Source organism: Drosophila busckii, chromosome 3R, assembly GCF_011750605.1.
Source record: "Drosophila busckii strain San Diego stock center, stock number 13000-0081.31 chromosome 3R, ASM1175060v1, whole genome shotgun sequence".
Classification (NCBI taxonomy): domain Eukaryota; kingdom Metazoa; phylum Arthropoda; class Insecta; order Diptera; family Drosophilidae; genus Drosophila; species Drosophila busckii.
The window spans coordinates 18,953,916-18,973,268 of record NC_046607.1 but is presented as its reverse complement, the minus strand read 5'-3'; the positions used below and the strand labels follow the sequence as shown (position 1 = coordinate 18,973,268).

The 19,353-nt window shown below is 37.1% G+C and overlaps 2 protein-coding genes across 3 annotated transcripts in view; both read left to right on the top strand.

The window, feature by feature from the left end:
- Positions 1–189: 189 nt before the first annotated feature.
- On the top strand, positions 190–2,405 carry LOC108601919 (replication protein A 70 kDa DNA-binding subunit). The gene is made up of 4 exons (XM_017989897.1): positions 190–309; positions 368–612; positions 672–1,914; positions 1,983–2,405. Exons 1-4 carry the CDS (start codon positions 274–276, stop codon positions 2,292–2,294), a joined length of 1,836 nt encoding a protein of 611 aa, XP_017845386.1. The 5' UTR covers positions 190–273; the 3' UTR covers positions 2,295–2,405.
- Positions 2,406–2,645: 240 nt separating this feature from the next.
- The window catches only part of LOC108603750 (cadherin-87A), a 47,944-nt gene continuing 31,236 nt past the window's right edge, over positions 2,646–19,353 (top strand). Inside the window, exons 1-2 of one of the 2 annotated variants that reach the window (XM_017992824.1) lie at positions 2,646–2,696; positions 4,012–4,292. The gene's annotated coding sequence lies outside the window, so the exon portion shown is untranslated. Of the gene's footprint in view, positions 2,697–3,932; positions 4,293–19,353 lie in introns of those variants that run through there. The other variant, XM_017992825.1, reaches the window with a different exon arrangement.

The following is a 19,353-nucleotide window of genomic DNA, read 5'->3' as shown; positions in this document are numbered from 1 at the left end:
GAGGCAAATATGTTATGCATTTCAATAATTGGTTTTTGTTTAAGAGTATAAATTTCACGAAACAAACGTTATTTAAAATGCGTATAGGGTTACCTTTTTAGTGTTGACGCAGTGCGGTATTTAGCGTATTTTAGTGCATTTATAATTGTACGCTGCGGTCATACTTTAAAGTACCATCCCGCCATAAATTGCTAAGGTCGGCTTCGCTTGTGAAATTTGCAAAACAAATTAACTTATTTTTGAAGAAATACATTGTTTATATACGATATTATCATGCCGATTGCAAGTCTTACCACGGGCGTGATTGCAGTAAGTATTGGTATAATCGTAAGTTGGCTGTAATCAGTAATTTATTTTTGCTACACAGCGCATTATGCATGGCGAGGATGTTGCCCAGCCGGTGTTGCAAGTTTTGGGCATCAAGAGAATCAACACCAATTCAGAGCAGGAACGCTATCGCCTGCTTATGTCCGATGGCAAGTACTATAATAGTTATGCCATGTTGGCCAGTCAGCTGAATGAAATGCAACAGAAAGGCATGCTCAGCGAGAATACCATAGTGCGTCTGGACAAGTACATGACCTCAATGGTGGGTAAGGAGGGTACTGGCAAGTAAGTTTGAAACCTACAGTGTACGCCGATCAAATATTAAATATAATTTTTGTCGACAGGCGTGTGTTGATTGTCACTGAGCTCACAGTGCTGAATTCAGGAGATGAGGTGAAGTCAAAGATTGGTGAGCCTGTGACCTATGAAAATGCAGCCAAGCCAGCTGCTGAAGCTACACCAGCAGCTGTTAGTGCGCCTCCGAAAAAGGAGCCCATGTATAACAACAATAGCAGTAACAATAACAACAATAACAATGACAAAATGAACGGCACCATGAACAGCACACTTAATGCTGGACTTACTCATCCCATTGCCAGTCTCAGTCCGTATCAGAATAAATGGGTTATTAAGGCACGCGTTACGGCCAAGACAGCCATACGCACCTGGAGCAATGCACGCGGCGAGGGCAAGCTCTTTAGCATGGATCTAATGGATGAGTCGGGGGAGATTCGCGCCACAGCATTTAAGGAGCAATGCGACAAGTTCTATGATCTCATCGAAGTTGACAATGTCTACTTTTTCTCCAAGTGTCAGCTCAAGCCGGCTAACAAGCAGTTTTCGCAGCTGAAGAATGACTATGAGATGACTTTCACTGGTGAAACTATGGTGCAGTTATGCGAGGATGCCGAGAATGAAGGCATACCCGAGGTCAAGTTTGATTTAGTGCCTATTTCCCAAGTGGCCAGCATGGAGGATAAAGCAACAGTGGACACCATTGGCATTTGCAAAGATGTGGGCGAGCTGCAGACTTTTACTTCTCGAACCACCAACAAGGAGTTTAAGAAACGCGATCTTACACTGGTCGACATGAGCAACTCGGCGATAACTCTAACGCTTTGGGGCGATGAAGCTGTCAATTTTGATGGTCATGTGCAGCCAGTGTTGATGGTAAAGAATGGGCGCATTAATGAATTCAATGGTGGCAAGAGTCTTAGCATGGGCGGTGGCTCACGCGTAAAACTTAACCCTGATATACCGGAGGCACACAAGCTGCGCGGCTGGTTCGACAATGGCGGTGGTGATAACATAAGCAACTCGGTGTCGGCACGCACTGGCGGCGGCAGCTTCAGCACCGATTGGATTACCCTTAAGGAGGCGCGCATGCGTAATCTAGGCTCAGGCGACAAGCCCGACTACTTCCAATGCAAGGCTGTCGTGCACATAGTCAAACAGGAGAATTCTTTTTACAAGGCCTGTCCGCAGTCCGAGTGCAACAAGAAGGTCGTCGATGAGGGAAATGGTCAATATCGCTGCGAGCGCTGCAACGCAGCCTATCCAAACTTCAAATATCGTTTGCTTGTGAATGTGAGTTGCTATTTATTTACATTTAATGTGGATTTATTTACATTTAAACTTTATACTCTTTGTCACAGATGAGCATTGGTGATTGGACCTCAAATCGTTGGGTTACCTGCTTCAATGAGGCTGGCGAGCAACTGCTCAAGCATACAGCTCAAGAAGTTGGCGATGCTCTCGAAAATGATCAAGCTGCTGCTGAGAAAATATTTTCCGATATTAACTTTTCATCGTTCATCTTTAAACTGCGCTGCAAGAATGAAATGTACGGCGACATGACGCGCAATAAGCTCAATGTGCAATCCTTGGCGCCAATTAATTACAAAGAGTACAACAAGCATTTGATCAAGGAGCTGAAGGAAATGACTGGCATTGGACCAGCTAATTAAACTGGCTTAGCGCAGTGCGCGCGCCCTATATTAAGCTCCTACGCATTAAGAATTCCCTATAGTTAAGTTATTATATGTATACACCAGATTATCCACAGATTATTAAACTCCATGAACATATATGTACATCGATTTTATTCAAGTTAACACTGTTAAATGGCTCTATTAAAAAAAAAAACAATTGTAATCCTGCGATATAAAATTGTTTGGCCAGCAAACAAAAAAAGCAAGTGTGGCAGCACTGGCTGCGTCTGACATACAGATAACGATTACAACTTATCGACAGAGCTACGTCTATACAGATACCGACTACAATTACGCTGCCGCAGCTAACGTTGACGTCGACTGTAATCTTTATCGTGAAGGTGAGCGGACGTGTGTCGCGCATTACGCTGTCGTTCTGTAAGCAATTGTTTATCAACAAATGGTAGAATAATAATGCAAAAACACAGTGTATAATATAAATAATAGCTAAATTAATTATACATTGAAAAGACAATTTGCTGCGTGCGTGGGAAGGCAATACGTTCTTTTGCGCGAAGAAGGAACAGGAAAAATCAGAAAACATCAACCTGTTGCACAGCCGCTAGTTTTAGGTTATTATTATACGGTCGGCGGCGGCATTGTTTATAATTTATAAAATCTGTTGCTCACGCGAGTTTCTGTTGTGTTTTTGTGTGTGTGTTTCGAAATGCCGCCAAGCCCAAATTGTGGCTAATTAAAACAAGATGTATATAGACATGCAGAATAAACAAGAATAGTGTAAGAAATCTGGCAAAGGTGAAAGGCAACAACAAATTATGTAGTGTACAGAACAGGTTTTTGTTTATCTTTGTCGGTGTGCGCAATGTATGAGCAACTGCATGTGCCTGAGTGTGTGTTTGAGTTGAGTGAAGCAACAATTTAATTGCAAACTAAAACAGTTCAATTACAAACAATTACAAATATGTAATTTGTATTGCGTTTGTGTAAACGAGTGCATAATTAAATTTTTCAAATTTACCAATGCAATTGAACCCAAACTCAACAGCAATGCAAATACAAATACAAATACAAATACAAATAAAAACAAAAACACATACAAATGCAGACAGCGAGCGTTTGCACGATGGGCGGGGTGGGCAGCGGAAGCAACTTAAATGGCGTAATCGTAATCTTTTTGCCCTCTACTTAATGATTTAATTAAAAATACAAATTGCACGTCAGAAATTCAATTTAGAAACAGATAAACGCTTGTGTGTTGGGTGCCGACGGCCAATGTCAACTGCGCCAGCGCGCAGCCAGAATTTGTTTATAAAAAACAATATATGTATAATATTAGTACTACTCGTATAAATAGCAAACAATGCAATACTCAACTTTTTTAAATATAGAATTGTGGCTTTTGTTGACATTGAGCTAGTAGTAGTGGAGGTTAGCTGATTGCTCTGACCGTTGCTCATATGTACGTGAGAGGTTATCGCAACGTTGTTCCAATTTGTCACAGAAATTATTTATATTTTTCATTTGTGTATAAAGAACAACTCATAAAAAAAATATGCTGCTGTGTTTGTGTACCAAAGTGCCAAATCAGAAATTTTCAATGATTTAATTGTTGAAATACACACACACACACACACACACACCCGTACACAGATTTGTGGGGGTCGCTGCGCCAATGTGTGTGTGTGTTTGTGAGTTTGCCCTTCAGTCAAACTATAACGGCAGTTTATTGCAGTCTCAAAGAAACAGCTAAGCGAATGTAGGGGGAGATCGAAAGAGCTAAAACGAGTGCCGCCGCCGTCACCTTATTTAGCAGCAAGAAAAAACAACAAAAGCAACAACGACACCGGCATTGGCCCAGCAGCAGCAAAAAAGAAAAAACAATAACAAAAACACGCAACGACGGTCACATTCCTAGCAGACAGCTCCAACGTCAAAAGCTCTGCAGGTGAGCCTCCAACGACGCGACAGCGACGCCGGCGACTGCTGCGCTGCTTTTGCACTGAGAAAAGTAAGGTAAGTGAAGTATAAACCTCAATTTGTGCATTTCAATGTGTGTGTGTCTGTCTACATCTCATTAGCGTTAAGTGAATTTTACTGCAAAGTTGCAAAAAGGCACTTTACAAATTCTTTTTTTTTGTTGCATACAAGAGTGTTTAAAATTCGTTGAATGTTTTTTTCTTGTTACGCCTGCTGGAGCCATGTGAAAAGATTTTTGCGTAGAAATTACATATTGTTTTGTTCGCTCTCTCTCTCTCTCTCTCTCACACTCTCACACGCTGTGATGAATTCCCAGTCGCTGTTTTTTGCTTTTGCTCTTGCTCTTGCTATTTTCTTGTTTATGGGTCTTCATCATTATTCCAGCATGCTAGCGTTACTTTCTTCGCCCCCAGTACTTGCACAACGAGCGACAAGGGCGCTGCCTTTAGCTCATCAAAGCCAACGCACACACACACACACACACACACACACACAAGCTGAACAAAAAAATGAAAGAGCAAGAGAAAATAAAAGAAAAACAGCATCCAGCTGGCTCAATTATGTTAATTATGAATTGATATTGCCATGGCCCTAATGTAATACAAAGCGCAATTTGGCCACGTAAAGTGGCATAGCGGGTTATTGAAGTAGGAAACTGGCTAACAACAATAAGGCATTTTGGGCACACACACACGCAAACTGAAAAATGTATATTTAAATGAAATTGAGCTTGCTTAATTTACTCATATTTCATATTTGTTAGTTAAGAAAATTGTATTACTTGCTTTGCATTTAACCAAATTGCTAACAGACTTTTTACTTTTATTATGTTTGCATTTGTCAAGTGTTCAGTCTCCCCTTGAATGTGTACTCAAGGCCTCTTTATTTGGTTTTATTGTTTTATCTGCACAGACAGACAGACAGACAACTGAAGACAGTTTACTGTGGCATTGAACTTTGTTGTCTTCCAAACTTTTAATCAATGTGAACTGCAGCATATGAAATAACAACAATGTAGCATAAAATCGTCATTAAAAGACTGTAGTTTGAAAAATTCTTTGCGCTTTGTTTTAAAGTATTTGAATTAAACCATATAGAGTGCCAAATATGTATGCCCCCCACTGTCTACGAATTTGGCCGCCTGCTTTATTTTTTAATATAATTTATTGCAAAACTACAATAAATGTGCTGGCTGCTGCTGCTGCTTTCAACTTCCCACAAGAGAATTTCGTAATTTTGAAAATCCCAGCAAACAATGGAAATAAAATGCGAACGCGGCGCAATAATAATAATAACAAAAAGAGCGCGAGCATAGCAAGAAAAACAGACAAAGTCGATAATATTTTTTTTTGTTATTGTTGTTGCGTTCTTAACAATAGAAAAGCACCAAAAAGCCGTCGACGGAACTCGTACTGCGTTGTTGTTGTCTATGTTGCAAGCCGGAAGATATTTTAGAGCAGCTTGCAACACTGGAGCGGCTAGCGGCAGACAAAGTGGAAGTTGTCGAACGTGCACCATGTTGGCTGCAGAGCGAGAGAGAGAAACAAGTTTTGTTAACTTGGTTACTCTGACCAGCTGCATTGGCTGTTCTATTGCCAGAGCGAGAGCCGAGCCTATGTGCCAACTAAACCAGTTGAGAGCAGCTACAACTTCAGTCCAAACACTTAGCCCACTCGTACTGCATTTTATGCTGGTATTGTATTTATTTTTTTGAACTAGTTACAGCTTAGCCAAATCAAGTTTAACCACGAAACACCCCTCGAACCTGCCAGCCGCTGGGCCCCCCCCCCAACCAATATATTTGAGCACTTCCCACAGTTGTAGAATTAACTGCTTGTTTTTTTGGCCTGTCAGCTGTGCCCTGGGCAGGGGGTGGGGCTGCGTTTAGTTTTGTATTGTTCGATGGCAATGGCGCCTGCTATGTTGGCCTAGCAGACAACTAGCAAATAGTAGTAGACAAAAAAAAATGGCTTAAACTTTATGCGCTTCTCTTGCTTTCCATGTTTTTGGCTGGTCGTCTGGTATTGTGCCCCCCGAAAGTTTGCTGGGCGGTGAACCATTGAAGCGCGTCGAGCAACGGAAGGAAGTTCATTTTGTGCAACTTAACGCATTTCTTTTCACGTGGCGTGTGTCTGGCCCCAAACCCAGAAGCCAAAATGTAAAGGCGCTTTGAAATGCGACTAAGCCAACAAAAGCTCTATGGATGCTTTTTGTCTACTGCTTTTTTTTTGCTTTGATGCTTAGACTGCTTTAATAGTTTGCTAGATAAATGCAGCAGCATATGCTTTTGGATTTTTTGGGTTTTTAATTAGCCGCAAGAGATGCTGATTAAATCTGATTTGAAGTTAAAATTTTTGAATATTTATTAAATGCAATTTCTAACTTGTTAATTAGCAGCAGCAAGACTTGCATGAAAGCTAACTCTCATTATATATGGATGCTCTATTGTTTGCAATTAACTCGAAACAGTTCTCACATTTTTTTTTGTCAGTTTTAGCTTTTAGCTCAAATATCCATTACGAGCAGCTGTAACTGCAGTGCAAATCAAGACATGACCACACACACACACACACACACTAACACATTTTTGCAGCAGCTGTTAAATGACCAAAACTGTAAGCCATATGATGTGAGTGAGTGGGTGGCTGGGCTGGCTGACTGGGGCGGGTGGTTTGTAAGTGCAGCTGCTGCAGCAGTTTGTGTACACTAAATTTTTAATCAAGCATCGAGCAAAGCAGAACCCGTATCTATGCCGTTAGTAACCCAGCATCTGCATCAGCTTCAGGCTTTAGCTATGTTACAGCTGCTACGAAAAAAAAAAAAATGCAATCAACGTCAAATGCGCTTCGAAAAGTTTTGCGCTGAAAATAATAGAAAAGCCATTAATTTCACTTTTCATCGAAGATGCTACAGAGCGAACGCGTTGCCAGAACATTGTAAGGTGTAAGATAGAGAGAGTGAGAGCGAGAGAGTGCGAGTTGTAGAGCGAGAGCGCGCGACTGTTCGTGGCCGTGGCACAATGACCAGTAACTTGCTCAAGTAATTTTTAATTATGCGCTTAACGTGCAGCAAGATTGATGCCAATTAAAACTAATGCGATTATCTGCTCTTTGAAACAAGCAGCCAGCTGCTTGCTATGCAATTCAATCTATAAACATATATATTAAATGTCGAAACATATTAAGCGCTTTGTACATTTATTAGCAAATTCAAATGCATGTTTTTCTGCATATGCAACAATATTAAATGTGGATTTATGTTGCTTTCTAAGCTTACAAAATAGCAAAAGCATTTGAGCCAAGTTAATACACATGCTGTAGTAATTGACTTAAATTAAATGCCATTGAATGACATTGAATATGCAATTAGTAGCACGAGCGCCAGCGTAAATAAAACAAAATTAAAATGACAAAAGTTAGTTAATTAAGTTTAGCCTTAAATGCAGTTGAATTTTTGTTTATTTTGGTTTGAAGTAAAAGCCCACACATTTCTATTTTGTTTTTTTTTTTTTCGGGCATTAAGCGCTTGCCATTATGCAGGAAAATTGGAAAAGTTCTTCCACTGGCAGGAAACCACTTTTCATTAGTAACAACCGCTAATTTCACTTAGCGGTATGCCAACATGTCGCAGCTGTGTGTGTGTGTGTTTCCTTTTTTTTTTTTTTTTTGGTACTGGGCATGCAAACAAGTTTTTAACTTAATTTAATAGCTAAGCAGAGTCTACGACAAAAATGAGAGAATTTAAATACAGCGCAGATATTTTAAATAAATTTTGCTTTCACAATTTTCAATTTTCAAAAATTATACTTTTTTATATTGCAAGTAGCTTATAATTTATTCCTCTACAGGACGAATTGACATATGAAAATTCCTGGGCTGCAAGTCACCCCAGCGAATACCAGTTTCATTGCATCCCAAAAATCTGCCGCTTAAGTTGCTGTAAATTAAAAAAAATATATTAATTTACAAAAAAAAAAAAAAAATTACACAATTTCGTTTCTTACGTTTTGCCACAGTTGTAATTTTTTCCGGTGTACCACCAACCTCCATGACGTTTTGCTGCACAATTACCCTCAGCCCAATCATCATTGTCGCGATCGTAGGTGGTAAAGTTCATATTCAGATGATAGCTTAACATATCGTCGAGTGTGCCACTCCATTTTCCCAGCGAGAGTAATCTATATTGATCTTCTTCGCCAGCAATTTTGAAGTCATCGTAGTGAGCATACAGTGGAACAACATCATTCGGTTCAACCCAAATGTTCGTTTTAATATACAGCTCATGTCGTTTAGCGTTGGTCATACGATATAACTTTTCTAAACCCATAAAAAATTCGGCATAACAATATTCACAATCGCACCAAAAACCATCGCGATATTCATTCCACGTTTTTTCATTTCAACGACAACCGATATCTTCCCTTTGTAGAATTAAGATGTATCCCTTTGGGGATACTGTACTTATCCTATCATCGTTGCAAAACACGCAGAACGGTTCCATGCCGGGTAATACAATATAATGAACTCCTATCTCATAGTCAATGCAACTAGTGCGATTCAATAGTATTTCACTCTTATCCCACTGACAATTTAGATTGCCTCTACCACATTCCCATGTTAGACAGCTTCCATTAAAGGCGACCAAGGAAATAAATATAATAATGCTACAATTTCGTATCGACGGCATCTTAAAAATTCAGAGGTCTGCACTGTTTGAAATTTGAAACTTGTCTAATGGAAATGGAAGACAGCAATCTTGACTAGACTTGACTTCCTACTAGAGCATAGATAATAGGTTCAGCTATAGCATTAGCATTAGCACTACTATCAGCTACAGACAAAGTATTGAACTCATTGAACTCTCAGCCTTTGAATAATTTGGCAGCTGTGTAGTGCTCAATTTGAAATTTGTTTGTGCTGATTAAAAACTTGAAATAAAAATAGAAGTTGACATCATTCTGGTAATTAAATGTCGAACGCAAAAGCATTTTTATAATTAAATATTTTGTAGTCTTTTGTTTTATGCAACTGCTTGAACATGCTTTGGCATGAAAATAAAGCAATTTGTATTGCAATTTTATATGCAGCCTAAGGCAATTCTGCGAATATGATTACAAAGTTATAATTGCCTGTTTGGCTCTAACAGCAGCATCAACTGTGTGTGGTGTGGGTTATGCCTTCAACAGTCAGTTATGATGTGACAACGCCCAGTTTAAAGTTGATGCAGCTGCTGCTGTTGCTGTTGCTGTTGCTGCTTTTGGGGTGTGGCAAGGGTCAACGCTGGCACTTTGCTTAGTATGGTTTTATTTTTTTTTTTGTAAAAGTTTAGCTCTTGACCGGCTCTAATGCAATAAACAACTTTTATTTTTTGTAAATTGTTGTTCGACGGCATTAAACTTGTCAAATAAAGTTGCCGCACTTTTTTTTTTGTTTTTTTTTTTTGCAGCTTATTTTAGTTTAGATTGTTGGCAACAAGGGCGCGGTCATGACCAAAAGCCCGCTGGCTAGTTATTTAAAGCGCTCACATTGTTGAGGCAAGTGGCAAGTATTTAGAATTAACTAAGCCTGCAGCGTGTACATACTTAATACAGTCAGTGTTGATGTTGCTGCAAAATATTTATACAGCATCTAATTAAATGCCTTGGAACTTTCACTTTAATTATATTTGCTTAGATGTGTAGGACGAGCAAATAGTAAAGCAGCAGGCAGTTAACAGAGGCTATAACAGCAGCTTAACAGTTACAGCTGAGCAGCTGCTCTGTTATTTTATTTATATTTTTAATGTGGAATTATAATGCAGTAAAGCCAAAATGTAATTCCACTCTTGTTAGTATTAAAAGTCTGCAACATGCTGCTAAATATTTAAGCTGCTTAATTACTTAGCAATTAAGCTAAACCTATTTATAGCAGCAGCTCTAATTACTTATTAGTAAACAAATAAATACTTTCTTACAACAAAGTTGTGTGCTTAGCTCTGCTAAGTATGTGTGTGTGTGTGTGTGTGTGTGTGTGTGTGTGAGTCTGTGTGGCAGGCAGGTGTCTCACAACGTAATTAGATTTACTGTTAACTTGAGTTTTGTTCAGCTAAACGCTGCTAAGTTACGCATATTGCCTCAAGTGCAAGTGGGCGAGGGGAGGGGGGGGGGGGCATATTCATTAGGCAACGTTCAACTTTTTGCTATAACTTTTGTTGTTGTTGCTGTGGGTCACTTGCTTCAAGTAAATTGTGTAAAGTTTACACACAGACATCAAATTGTGCTGCTGGTTCTCGAGCATTTCCGTCTCGAGTGCTCCTGGGGCGCAACTAATGAGCACAGGCTCGTCATACTGCCATACAATGCGTATAATTAAAAGCGTCCAAGGTGTAAACTAGCAAATTGTTTGATCCTATTCACGCTGCTAACTATTGCAACTAGGTTAACTCCCACTACTCAGCAAAGTGATGCTCCACCCCTCGCTCGCTCTTGGCGCTGTCATCATGGCGCTCGTCACTTTACAACATTTCTCGTGTCCTTTTTTTAGACGCTCTTGGCGCTGGCTCAGCATAATATTGTTAAACTTTTCTTCTGCTCTCAGCACATTTTTTTTGCCTGTTGGGCACTTTTCAGTCAGTCACCAAGTTGCTCCAGTTACCAGTTACTTGATCACAAAGTGTTTTAAGACAGGATATGCTTAGCATGTCGATGAGTTCAAAAACATTGTAGCTTTATTATAAAACAATAAAATGTGCAAAATTAATGTTTAATAATTAGCTCAACTCAGTTGTACATGTAATTACAGTTTTGAGCACTCTATGCTAATCTCAGCAAATGTTTGCACTTGCAGCATTATTAATTTGTTCGCCAAAGTCCTGCAAGGACCTGCCACTGTTGACTTTTTGCCAGCTGCATTTTGTAGTTGAGCTAATTAAAACTTGTGCGCGCTCAACTCACTGAAACTGAAAACTGTTTACGCGTGGCAGGTGCCAGCAGCTCCACCAGCTAATATTACATAGTGGGGTGGGTTGTGGTGGGTTCGGGTTGGGTGGTGCGACGACAATCGCATTTAATAGTAGTGGTGAACTTTCTATGGCAGCACTTTCGCTGTGCCCGCTTCCCCGATTAACCCAGTGAGTGATTCTTGTTCTTGCGATTAGCATCGCAGCAGCTAAAATTAAAAACCAGTTTTGTCACTTTGCTGCTGCTGTTGGTGTTGATCAAATTGTGAGTCAGTTTCGAGTCTTTCTTTTAAACAAATAGCAGCAGCAGCATTTGATTATTTTGCCGTTGTTCGTGTTAAATGCAAAAACAAATAAAACACAGACACAGTTTGGGCCCAGCAGCTTCTTCTGCTTCTGCTGCCTTTTACTGTTCGTTGCTGCTTCTTCAATTCAATTGACCTCATTCGCTCAGGTGTCTACCAGAAAAAATAAAAAGAATTCTTTAGCATATTACGCTTCAGTTGGCGGCAGCATATCAAACATGTCGATTTGTGTGTAGTAAATTTGTTGCTTACCTGACATTCATGACTTTTACTTTGGCAATAGCTTTCAAATGTTTCAGCTGACTGCATCGAGAGAAAAAAGTTATATATATATATATTTTTTTTTTTGATTGAAGCGTGCATGACAGCAAGGTTGTTTCAAATTGCATATATATATAGCATATATGCATATTTGATATGCATGCATATATGCATTTGACTATAAACGCACAGACAGCTGCAAATAGAAAGAGAGAGAGAGTGTGTGAGAGTGAGAGAGCGTGTCTAGTGTCAGTCAATTGCATATCCTTTAATCAGCAAAGCGAGCAAAGCTGCCTGCAAGTCAAAGCTGCGCTTAAAACAAAGAACCAAAAATATAAACTTTATAACAAACATAGCAATTGTTGTTTTGTTTTGTGTGCAACAAAGCAGCTTATAAATATTTTATTTTAATTGTGGCAAGCAATCAAATTTATAAATATTTTTGTTTATTTGTATGCAGCAACAGTAGCAGCAATTGTTAAACAATTTAAGCTTTTAAAACTTATATTTGCAAGACTTTTGTATTTATTATAATTATTTAAACTTACCGCAAAGAAATTTATAACAACAAATTTAAAGCAATTCGTGTAAATTTATAAAACTTAGCTTAGTTTACATTTGCATATTTTTGTTTATATATTTGCTACAGCAGCAACAAATTTACAACAATTGTTAAACAATTTATTTGAGTTTTTAAAACTTACCTTGAAAAGACTTTTGCATTTATTGTAAATATTTAAACTTAGAGCAAATAAATTTATAAATATTTTAAATTTAAAGCAATTGTTATGCAATTTATTTAAGTTCTTAAAACTTAGTTTAGTTTACATTTGAAAGACTTTTGAATTTAGCAAATAAATGTATTATTATATAAATAAATTATACAGCAGCAACAAATTTAAAGCAATTTATCTAAGTTTTTAAAACTTAGTTTAGTTTACATTTGATAGACTTTCGCATTTATTATATTTATTTAAACTTACAGCAAAGAAATTTATAAATATTTTAAATTCAAAACAATTGTTAAGCAATTTATATGAGTTTTTAAAACTTAGCTTAGCTGTGGGCATTTGTTAGACTTTTATTTAGTTAATTTAAATTATTTACAGCATATCTATGTTGTCTACTTTGCACAAAGTTTTGGTTGCATATTTTTCACTCTCGTGTGTGTGGTTTTGGCAGTTTTCTTTAACCTGACCGTTGAATGTTGGTTATATTCATACAACTCACTGTCTTTTTGTTGCTGTTGTTGTTGTTGTTGTGGCGTTTACTTATGCACAGCATTGATGACGAATGACTGCGGAAAATGATGAATGTTTAAAAGGCCAATGGGACAGCGAACATGTTGGCGTTATAAATGCTGCTGCTGATTTAAAAAATAAAACACTGACATAGAGCACTATAAAAATTGATGGATTTGTGCAGATGTTAAAAACGCAGCTTTAAATTTAAATGCGCAAGCTTATAAAATTAATTAAGCGAATTATGTTTTAAATGAACATTTGCTGACATACTTTAAGTCATGCTCACCTACTTTACTTACTGCGAAATATTTATGCAAGTACATTACGTATACGCGCATAATTATTGTGGCATGCCACGCACAACGCGCAACTATGTGCGAATATTCGAACTTTATTGAGCAGGCAACAGATTTTTATTGTTGTTTTGCTTTTTGCGGAAAAGCGACAACAACATTGTCGTTGTCGTTGCTGTCGTCGCCGTTGTCGTCGCTGTCGAATGATGTCATGTTCGCTCAATGTCTTTTGCTTGCGCTCACTCTTTATCTCGCGCTCTCTCTCTCTCTCTCTCTCTCTCTCTCTCTCTTGCTGCTTTTTTCTATGCCTTGAACCCAACTGTCGACGCAGCGTTTGATAAATCAGTTACCAAGGCGCTGATGCTGCAATAAAAGGTGCGATTTATCATAATGACGAGGAGTTTTTCGAACAAAGCGCTAGAGCGGGGGGTGCGCGGGGGGGCGTTCATATCAACTTGCGTTTTAGCAGCAGCAGCAGCAGCTTCCCATGTACATGCATTTATATTTCGTAATACTCGTCGTATACGCAATGTCTCTGTTGTAAATCCAACGAAATTCGGTTTCAGTTTTATACAATTTTTTGCTGTATTTTGCCATTTTCCGCATTTTTCACAAATCGCACACACACGCACACATGCTTAGCAAGATATATATCTGTTGGCATGCATGTGAAGTTATCTATGGCAGCCGCCAGTCGCCAGTTCATATTGATTACAACGAAATTTTGTCGTCGCCGTTTTGTCGTCGTTGGAAAATTGTCAATGCTGTGCGTATTGGCCTAGAGTTGAAGCTAACAAAAAAGGAAATGCAAGCGACAACCAGCAACTTGTTAAATGCATTATAATGGCCAAAAGATAATGCAGAAATTGTGTAGCAGTTGATGTAAGTGATTACTGTAGCAGTTTGATCGCTCAGTGATTATAGAATTATATTATAGTGTGTGCGCCAGGCAACCTCTCATCAAGTGATAAAAGCGAATACTAAGAACTTAACACGATTATTAAATAAAACTTATGCAGAAATTAATGTTAGGCTATACTGATAAAAGCAGAAAATTAATTTTGGAATTCACAATGGTGATGACTGATCTGGTATTCTGTAAATAATATAAATATATAACTATAAAATTTAAAAAAATGAAGTAACTCTTTTATTATATAAAATATGTTTAATATATATTGATCAAAACAATTATAATGTCACTTAATACATTATATGCTAATTTTACACTCACTCAGTGTATATATTAAATTCAATATATTAATCAATTTTCTATGTCATAGCGTTATATATATTAATAAGTCAATACTTTTCAGATATCATATAGTATTCTATTTTAGTTTTATAAAAGAACCTAATGTAAGTAAGTGGACAATGATAAATATTCGATATGTTTATACTCTTATCAGGCGGCCTATAATTATCACACGCGTCGACTGGAAATATGAGAAGAGTGCATAATTATTCGTTATTTTACACTGTCCAGAGATAATTGTACTCTTACATAATAAAATAGTGAATGATTGATATATGCCAAACTTAATCCAATTTAATACGCTGAAAAGCTTTAATGAAGGTCATATAAAATGTTTTGAAAATGTTATGAAAATATGAATGTGTTTCAAAAAATATATATTAATTTATAATAATATTATAATTTAAAATATTTTATGTACAATTCGTAACAATCACTTATTAAATTTCAATTTTAATTATAATGCAATTGATAATTCAAGTCATTAATGATGTGAATTGTATACTGATATGTGTTTTGTATAATAGTGTGGCACCTTAGAGGGAAATAATATATCATATATGGCTGATTGTCTAAACCTTAGTGTATATTATATAATTTAATAATTAATCAAATATCAAAATATGATAAAATGATGCAAAAATATTATAAATTATATTTAATACACAACTGATTTTAATAAGAAACTAATGCTAAGCGCCATAAATTGTAAATATATATAAACAAGTTATGCTAATTGCGATTATTAGCGGCGGACTATTGACAAATGTTGGCCAAATGCTGTGCACCTGACACAGTCAACAGCTAAAAATAATTAATATTAATATTATGGCACACATTTGGATATTCTGCATTTTAATATTGACTCGCAAAAGAATATATATACAATATGTATTTTGTGTTGCTCAGCTTATATTATTCACACGCCTTTGGTATCGCCGTCCTAGTCTGCGCCGATAGAATTTGAGTACTATTTTCCTTATATATTGTAATAGCCTGCTTATGTTTGTAGCATATCATAATGGTGAGATGGTAGTGTGTGGCTGTCAGTCGGTGCACGCCTTAGCATTGTGGCACATAGCGCTTTACAGCTTTTAAGTACAAGCATTGGTCACAGCGCCATGATACTCCACTGATGTGCTGGCTAGTTGTGGTTGACTGTGACTCTTTTCATAATTGTCTCTGTTGCGTTGTTCCAATCACTAGCTTATCAAATCGCTTTGAACAATTATCGGACGGGTGCTCTGATGGATGACCGTCTGTGCCTATAAAGCTCCGTCTCGATCCTCCCGGCCTCGCGTTTGATAATTTTATTACGTTGCGGATAAATCAATTTCAAATAAAATTACAATTAACAAACAGCGAATTACAGACCTCTGGGTATTATATTTCTCTGAACTTTGTGCAGATCGTACGAGACGCTTGGCAGAGGTGGCGTAGTTTTTGGCTTGGCTGTGAAATTTCGGTCAACGGAGCTCGTGCTATGTATATAAATTGCGGTGGTTAGTTGCTGTGTTCTTCTTGTTCTTTTGTATTATAGTTATTTTGCCATTGTGTTGCTGTTTAGACTTGCGTCTAGTCATGAGTAATGAGCTACTACACCAAAATTTATTCGTGATAATACACTCGCATTGTGCGCATATGCTTATAATTGGTGATTATGTGAGTAATGTAGTTGTGTGTTGTGTGTGCCGGACTAACAGTGTATATAGGCAAGCGCTATGGCATAACCAAACATGATCCATAAGCCACTCAAAATATATATACATTACATCAAATGATAAGATAGCAAGCGACAGCAGCTCAAGCACTATGAGCTTAAGCTGGAATTACATCACAAACAAAATTCGCGTCTCTGACTCTGTTCTATTTGCGGATTATTTCAATCGCTCTATGCTATGCTACTTTCATATGTGTGTGTGTAGTATGTGGGTTGGTGTGGTTGATATTAGAGCTCATAGCTTTGCGGAATGCATTCTTGTTTTGCTTGGTGTCTGTTAGTGCTCTAGTTGGATAAGATCACTATTGGCTTTTGCCAATAACTTCGCAAGTTAGATCTCTCGCGTTGTTGTTGTATAGCAGAACGATGTACACAGCACATTATATGGTGTCTGCTATGGATATGTTTTGGAGCATCTTTGGCAATCTTAGACATCTGATTTTAGTGACTGATATGTTGTATTGATGAGTATTTGGTGTTAGTTCAGGTTTGTTGTTGGAATAGATATGTATTGTTGTCTGGTGTTCGGTCTTTTGATATGTTAGTTAGTTATCAATTGCGAGCTTAATATGACAATATATTGTATGCAGTAGTTGTGTTGTTGAGTTTGATGGTTGTATATTTTGTGTTGTTAGTTTTATATATTGTTTAGTTTCACATAAACATCGCGTTGCGCGCAGTTAATTTAAACGTAGCAACTGTTTTGTTTGCACTATGAAAATGAGCTGTGCTTTTATTTGTTGTGGACTATTGTTGTTATTTGTATCTTTGGACATACCAAAAAGTTGAACCGGAAAACCGGTTGAGTTTCAATTTGTGTTTTGCTGTTGTTTGTTGGTTGAGTTTGTTCTTAGTTAGTTTGTGTTTGTATTCTTGTTGCTTGTTCAAGGCGCAAAATTAATTTTCAAGTTGAAGACATATATTTGTTTTTTTTTCAGAGTTGGAGCTGTGTTGGCTATATGTGTGTAGTTATTATATATATATGTTGCTCTGTCTTTAATTTATGCATTAAGTCGCCATTCAACTGTCGAGTGCAGCTGTCTAATAGTTTTTTAACTTTAAATGAGAGACTCAGCATGCGCATAGCTAGCTTGTGAGTATGTTTGTCAAATAAACTGATATTAAACGCAATATCTGACAAAATATAATAAGTGTTAGCTGCTTGATATGAGTTAATTAAATAATTATGTTCAATAATCTTAATTATGGCTATTATTATTTTATATTTAGTATAATGTGTATTGAGACTTATCAAACATTCGTTAATGCATTGATTTGAGTGAGCACTACGACTTCGTAGCCTTAAGCTCAGCCACAATTTGTTTATATGCAGTACAGCTCATTGCTGTCTAAAATGAGCCATGAGATATATAATGGTCTAGCGTGTCTGATCATATAAAGACAGGAATAATAATATACAGATGCGAAAGACTCTTGAGACAGTAGCAGCAGCAGCACGCGGGCAGAAAAGTCTCAACTACACTCACAAGCTGCATAAGGTCAATCTTGATAGTAAGAATAGAAGCTTGTGCGAATTATGAAGCTCTAATGCATGTGTGACCGACAACGTTTTGAATTACATACAAATATTTATATGTGTGATTATTTTTTGATAGTTTCGCTTGTCGCTATGACTAATTTTTTTAAATGATGTGTTTTGTGGGTATGTCCTGTAGTGATGTGTGTGTGTGTGTGTACTGTTATGAATGATTTTAAAGAAACTTGGTCCAAAATCAAGTCTGCATTGTGACTAGACCAGCTTGCTGTTGGTTATGTGTGGATCATTCTGCTCTGACTGTGTTTTCACACTCTTAGCCAAACGATAAAATATTGATTTAGAACACTAACGTAGTATAGTAACTGAACACTATTTATGTAGATAATGATTTATGTGATATCTGCGCACAATGAGATATTTGAATATGCTCTCAGGGATGGCTCATTGTATCATTCAGTGTGCTGATACATTTGTGCATCTTGCTGTGTCGTTTTTAGTGGGAGTTAATTTTTAAAATTAATTTTAAATATTTTTACATGCATAATTATGACTTATTGTTTACTTATTGCATGCAGAAAAAATTATTTTTTAGATTTATTTGTACATTGCTTACTCTGCTATTGAATAATTTTGCTAAATTTATTTGATATAGACACTTGACAAAATTTAATAATATAGGCGTAAGTCTGAAATAATTAACTTACATTCTAATCATAATGTGTGAATACATTAATATGTCTATATATATTGTATTACTGATCATTGAATTGTGATGAGATAGCTCTGCTAAAACAACTTAGTTTACAAGCATTTATGTGTAATCTCAACATACTAAAATATATAAATTTAACAAACATGATTGGACGAAAGTGATCTTTATTTTGGCGTAAAAGTGATGTTAATATCCCATTTAGGTTCCAGCATTGTAGGTTCTTCATAATAGCTAGTGTGTCTATCATAGTGCTAGTGTTGCGTTTCTTAATTTGTATATTAACTTCAATTTACTTAAGTAGATTCTGCTTGCTGATCTATTTTGTGTCTAAACGTGCAAATTGATAAATGTCGCCAAACAGAGATAAACGAAATCGCTTTGGCTCATGTATCACCATTTTATAATACTCGAGGTGCATTCTCAAAATATAGACACCAATAACCCGCTTTTGCGCTCTACATCATTCTATACTTAGAAAATGGACTAGGATAATCGCAACATATTATGCTCATGACCATTATGTTAATATGTCCTCTTTGTTAGACATCCCTCGCATATGAGATCCAGCCATAAAAACTAATACTTTCTATCAATCATACTCATCAATTCTCAACTCTGTTGACTACTTTTGAGCACTTATCGTGTTGTTGACAAGTCGAGTTCCGATCTCCGCGTTTAATGAATATTAAAGTACTGATTTATCGTGAGTTGTACGAGACCACAGTATTTCGATCATATTCGTAAGCGTTAGGTTGTTGCTGCGGATAGCTTCTATGCGCACTAGTGGGCCTGCTGCTACAAAATACTCAGTTGTTTTATTTACTGGCGCAGCTCAGTTATGGAGACACGTGCGCACGTTCAGTCGCTGAGTCG

Excerpts from the sequence above, each read along its gene's own strand:
- LOC108601919 (XM_017989897.1), top strand. The coding sequence starts at position 274 with ATGCCGATTGCAAGTCTTACCACGGGCGTGATTGCA. Across the intron at positions 310-367 it reads TTACCACGGGCGTGATTGCA|CGCATTATGCATGGCGAGGA; the intron begins GTAAGTATTGGT and ends TTTGCTACACAG. Across the intron at positions 1,915-1,982 it reads AATATCGTTTGCTTGTGAAT|ATGAGCATTGGTGATTGGAC; the intron begins GTGAGTTGCTAT and ends TCTTTGTCACAG.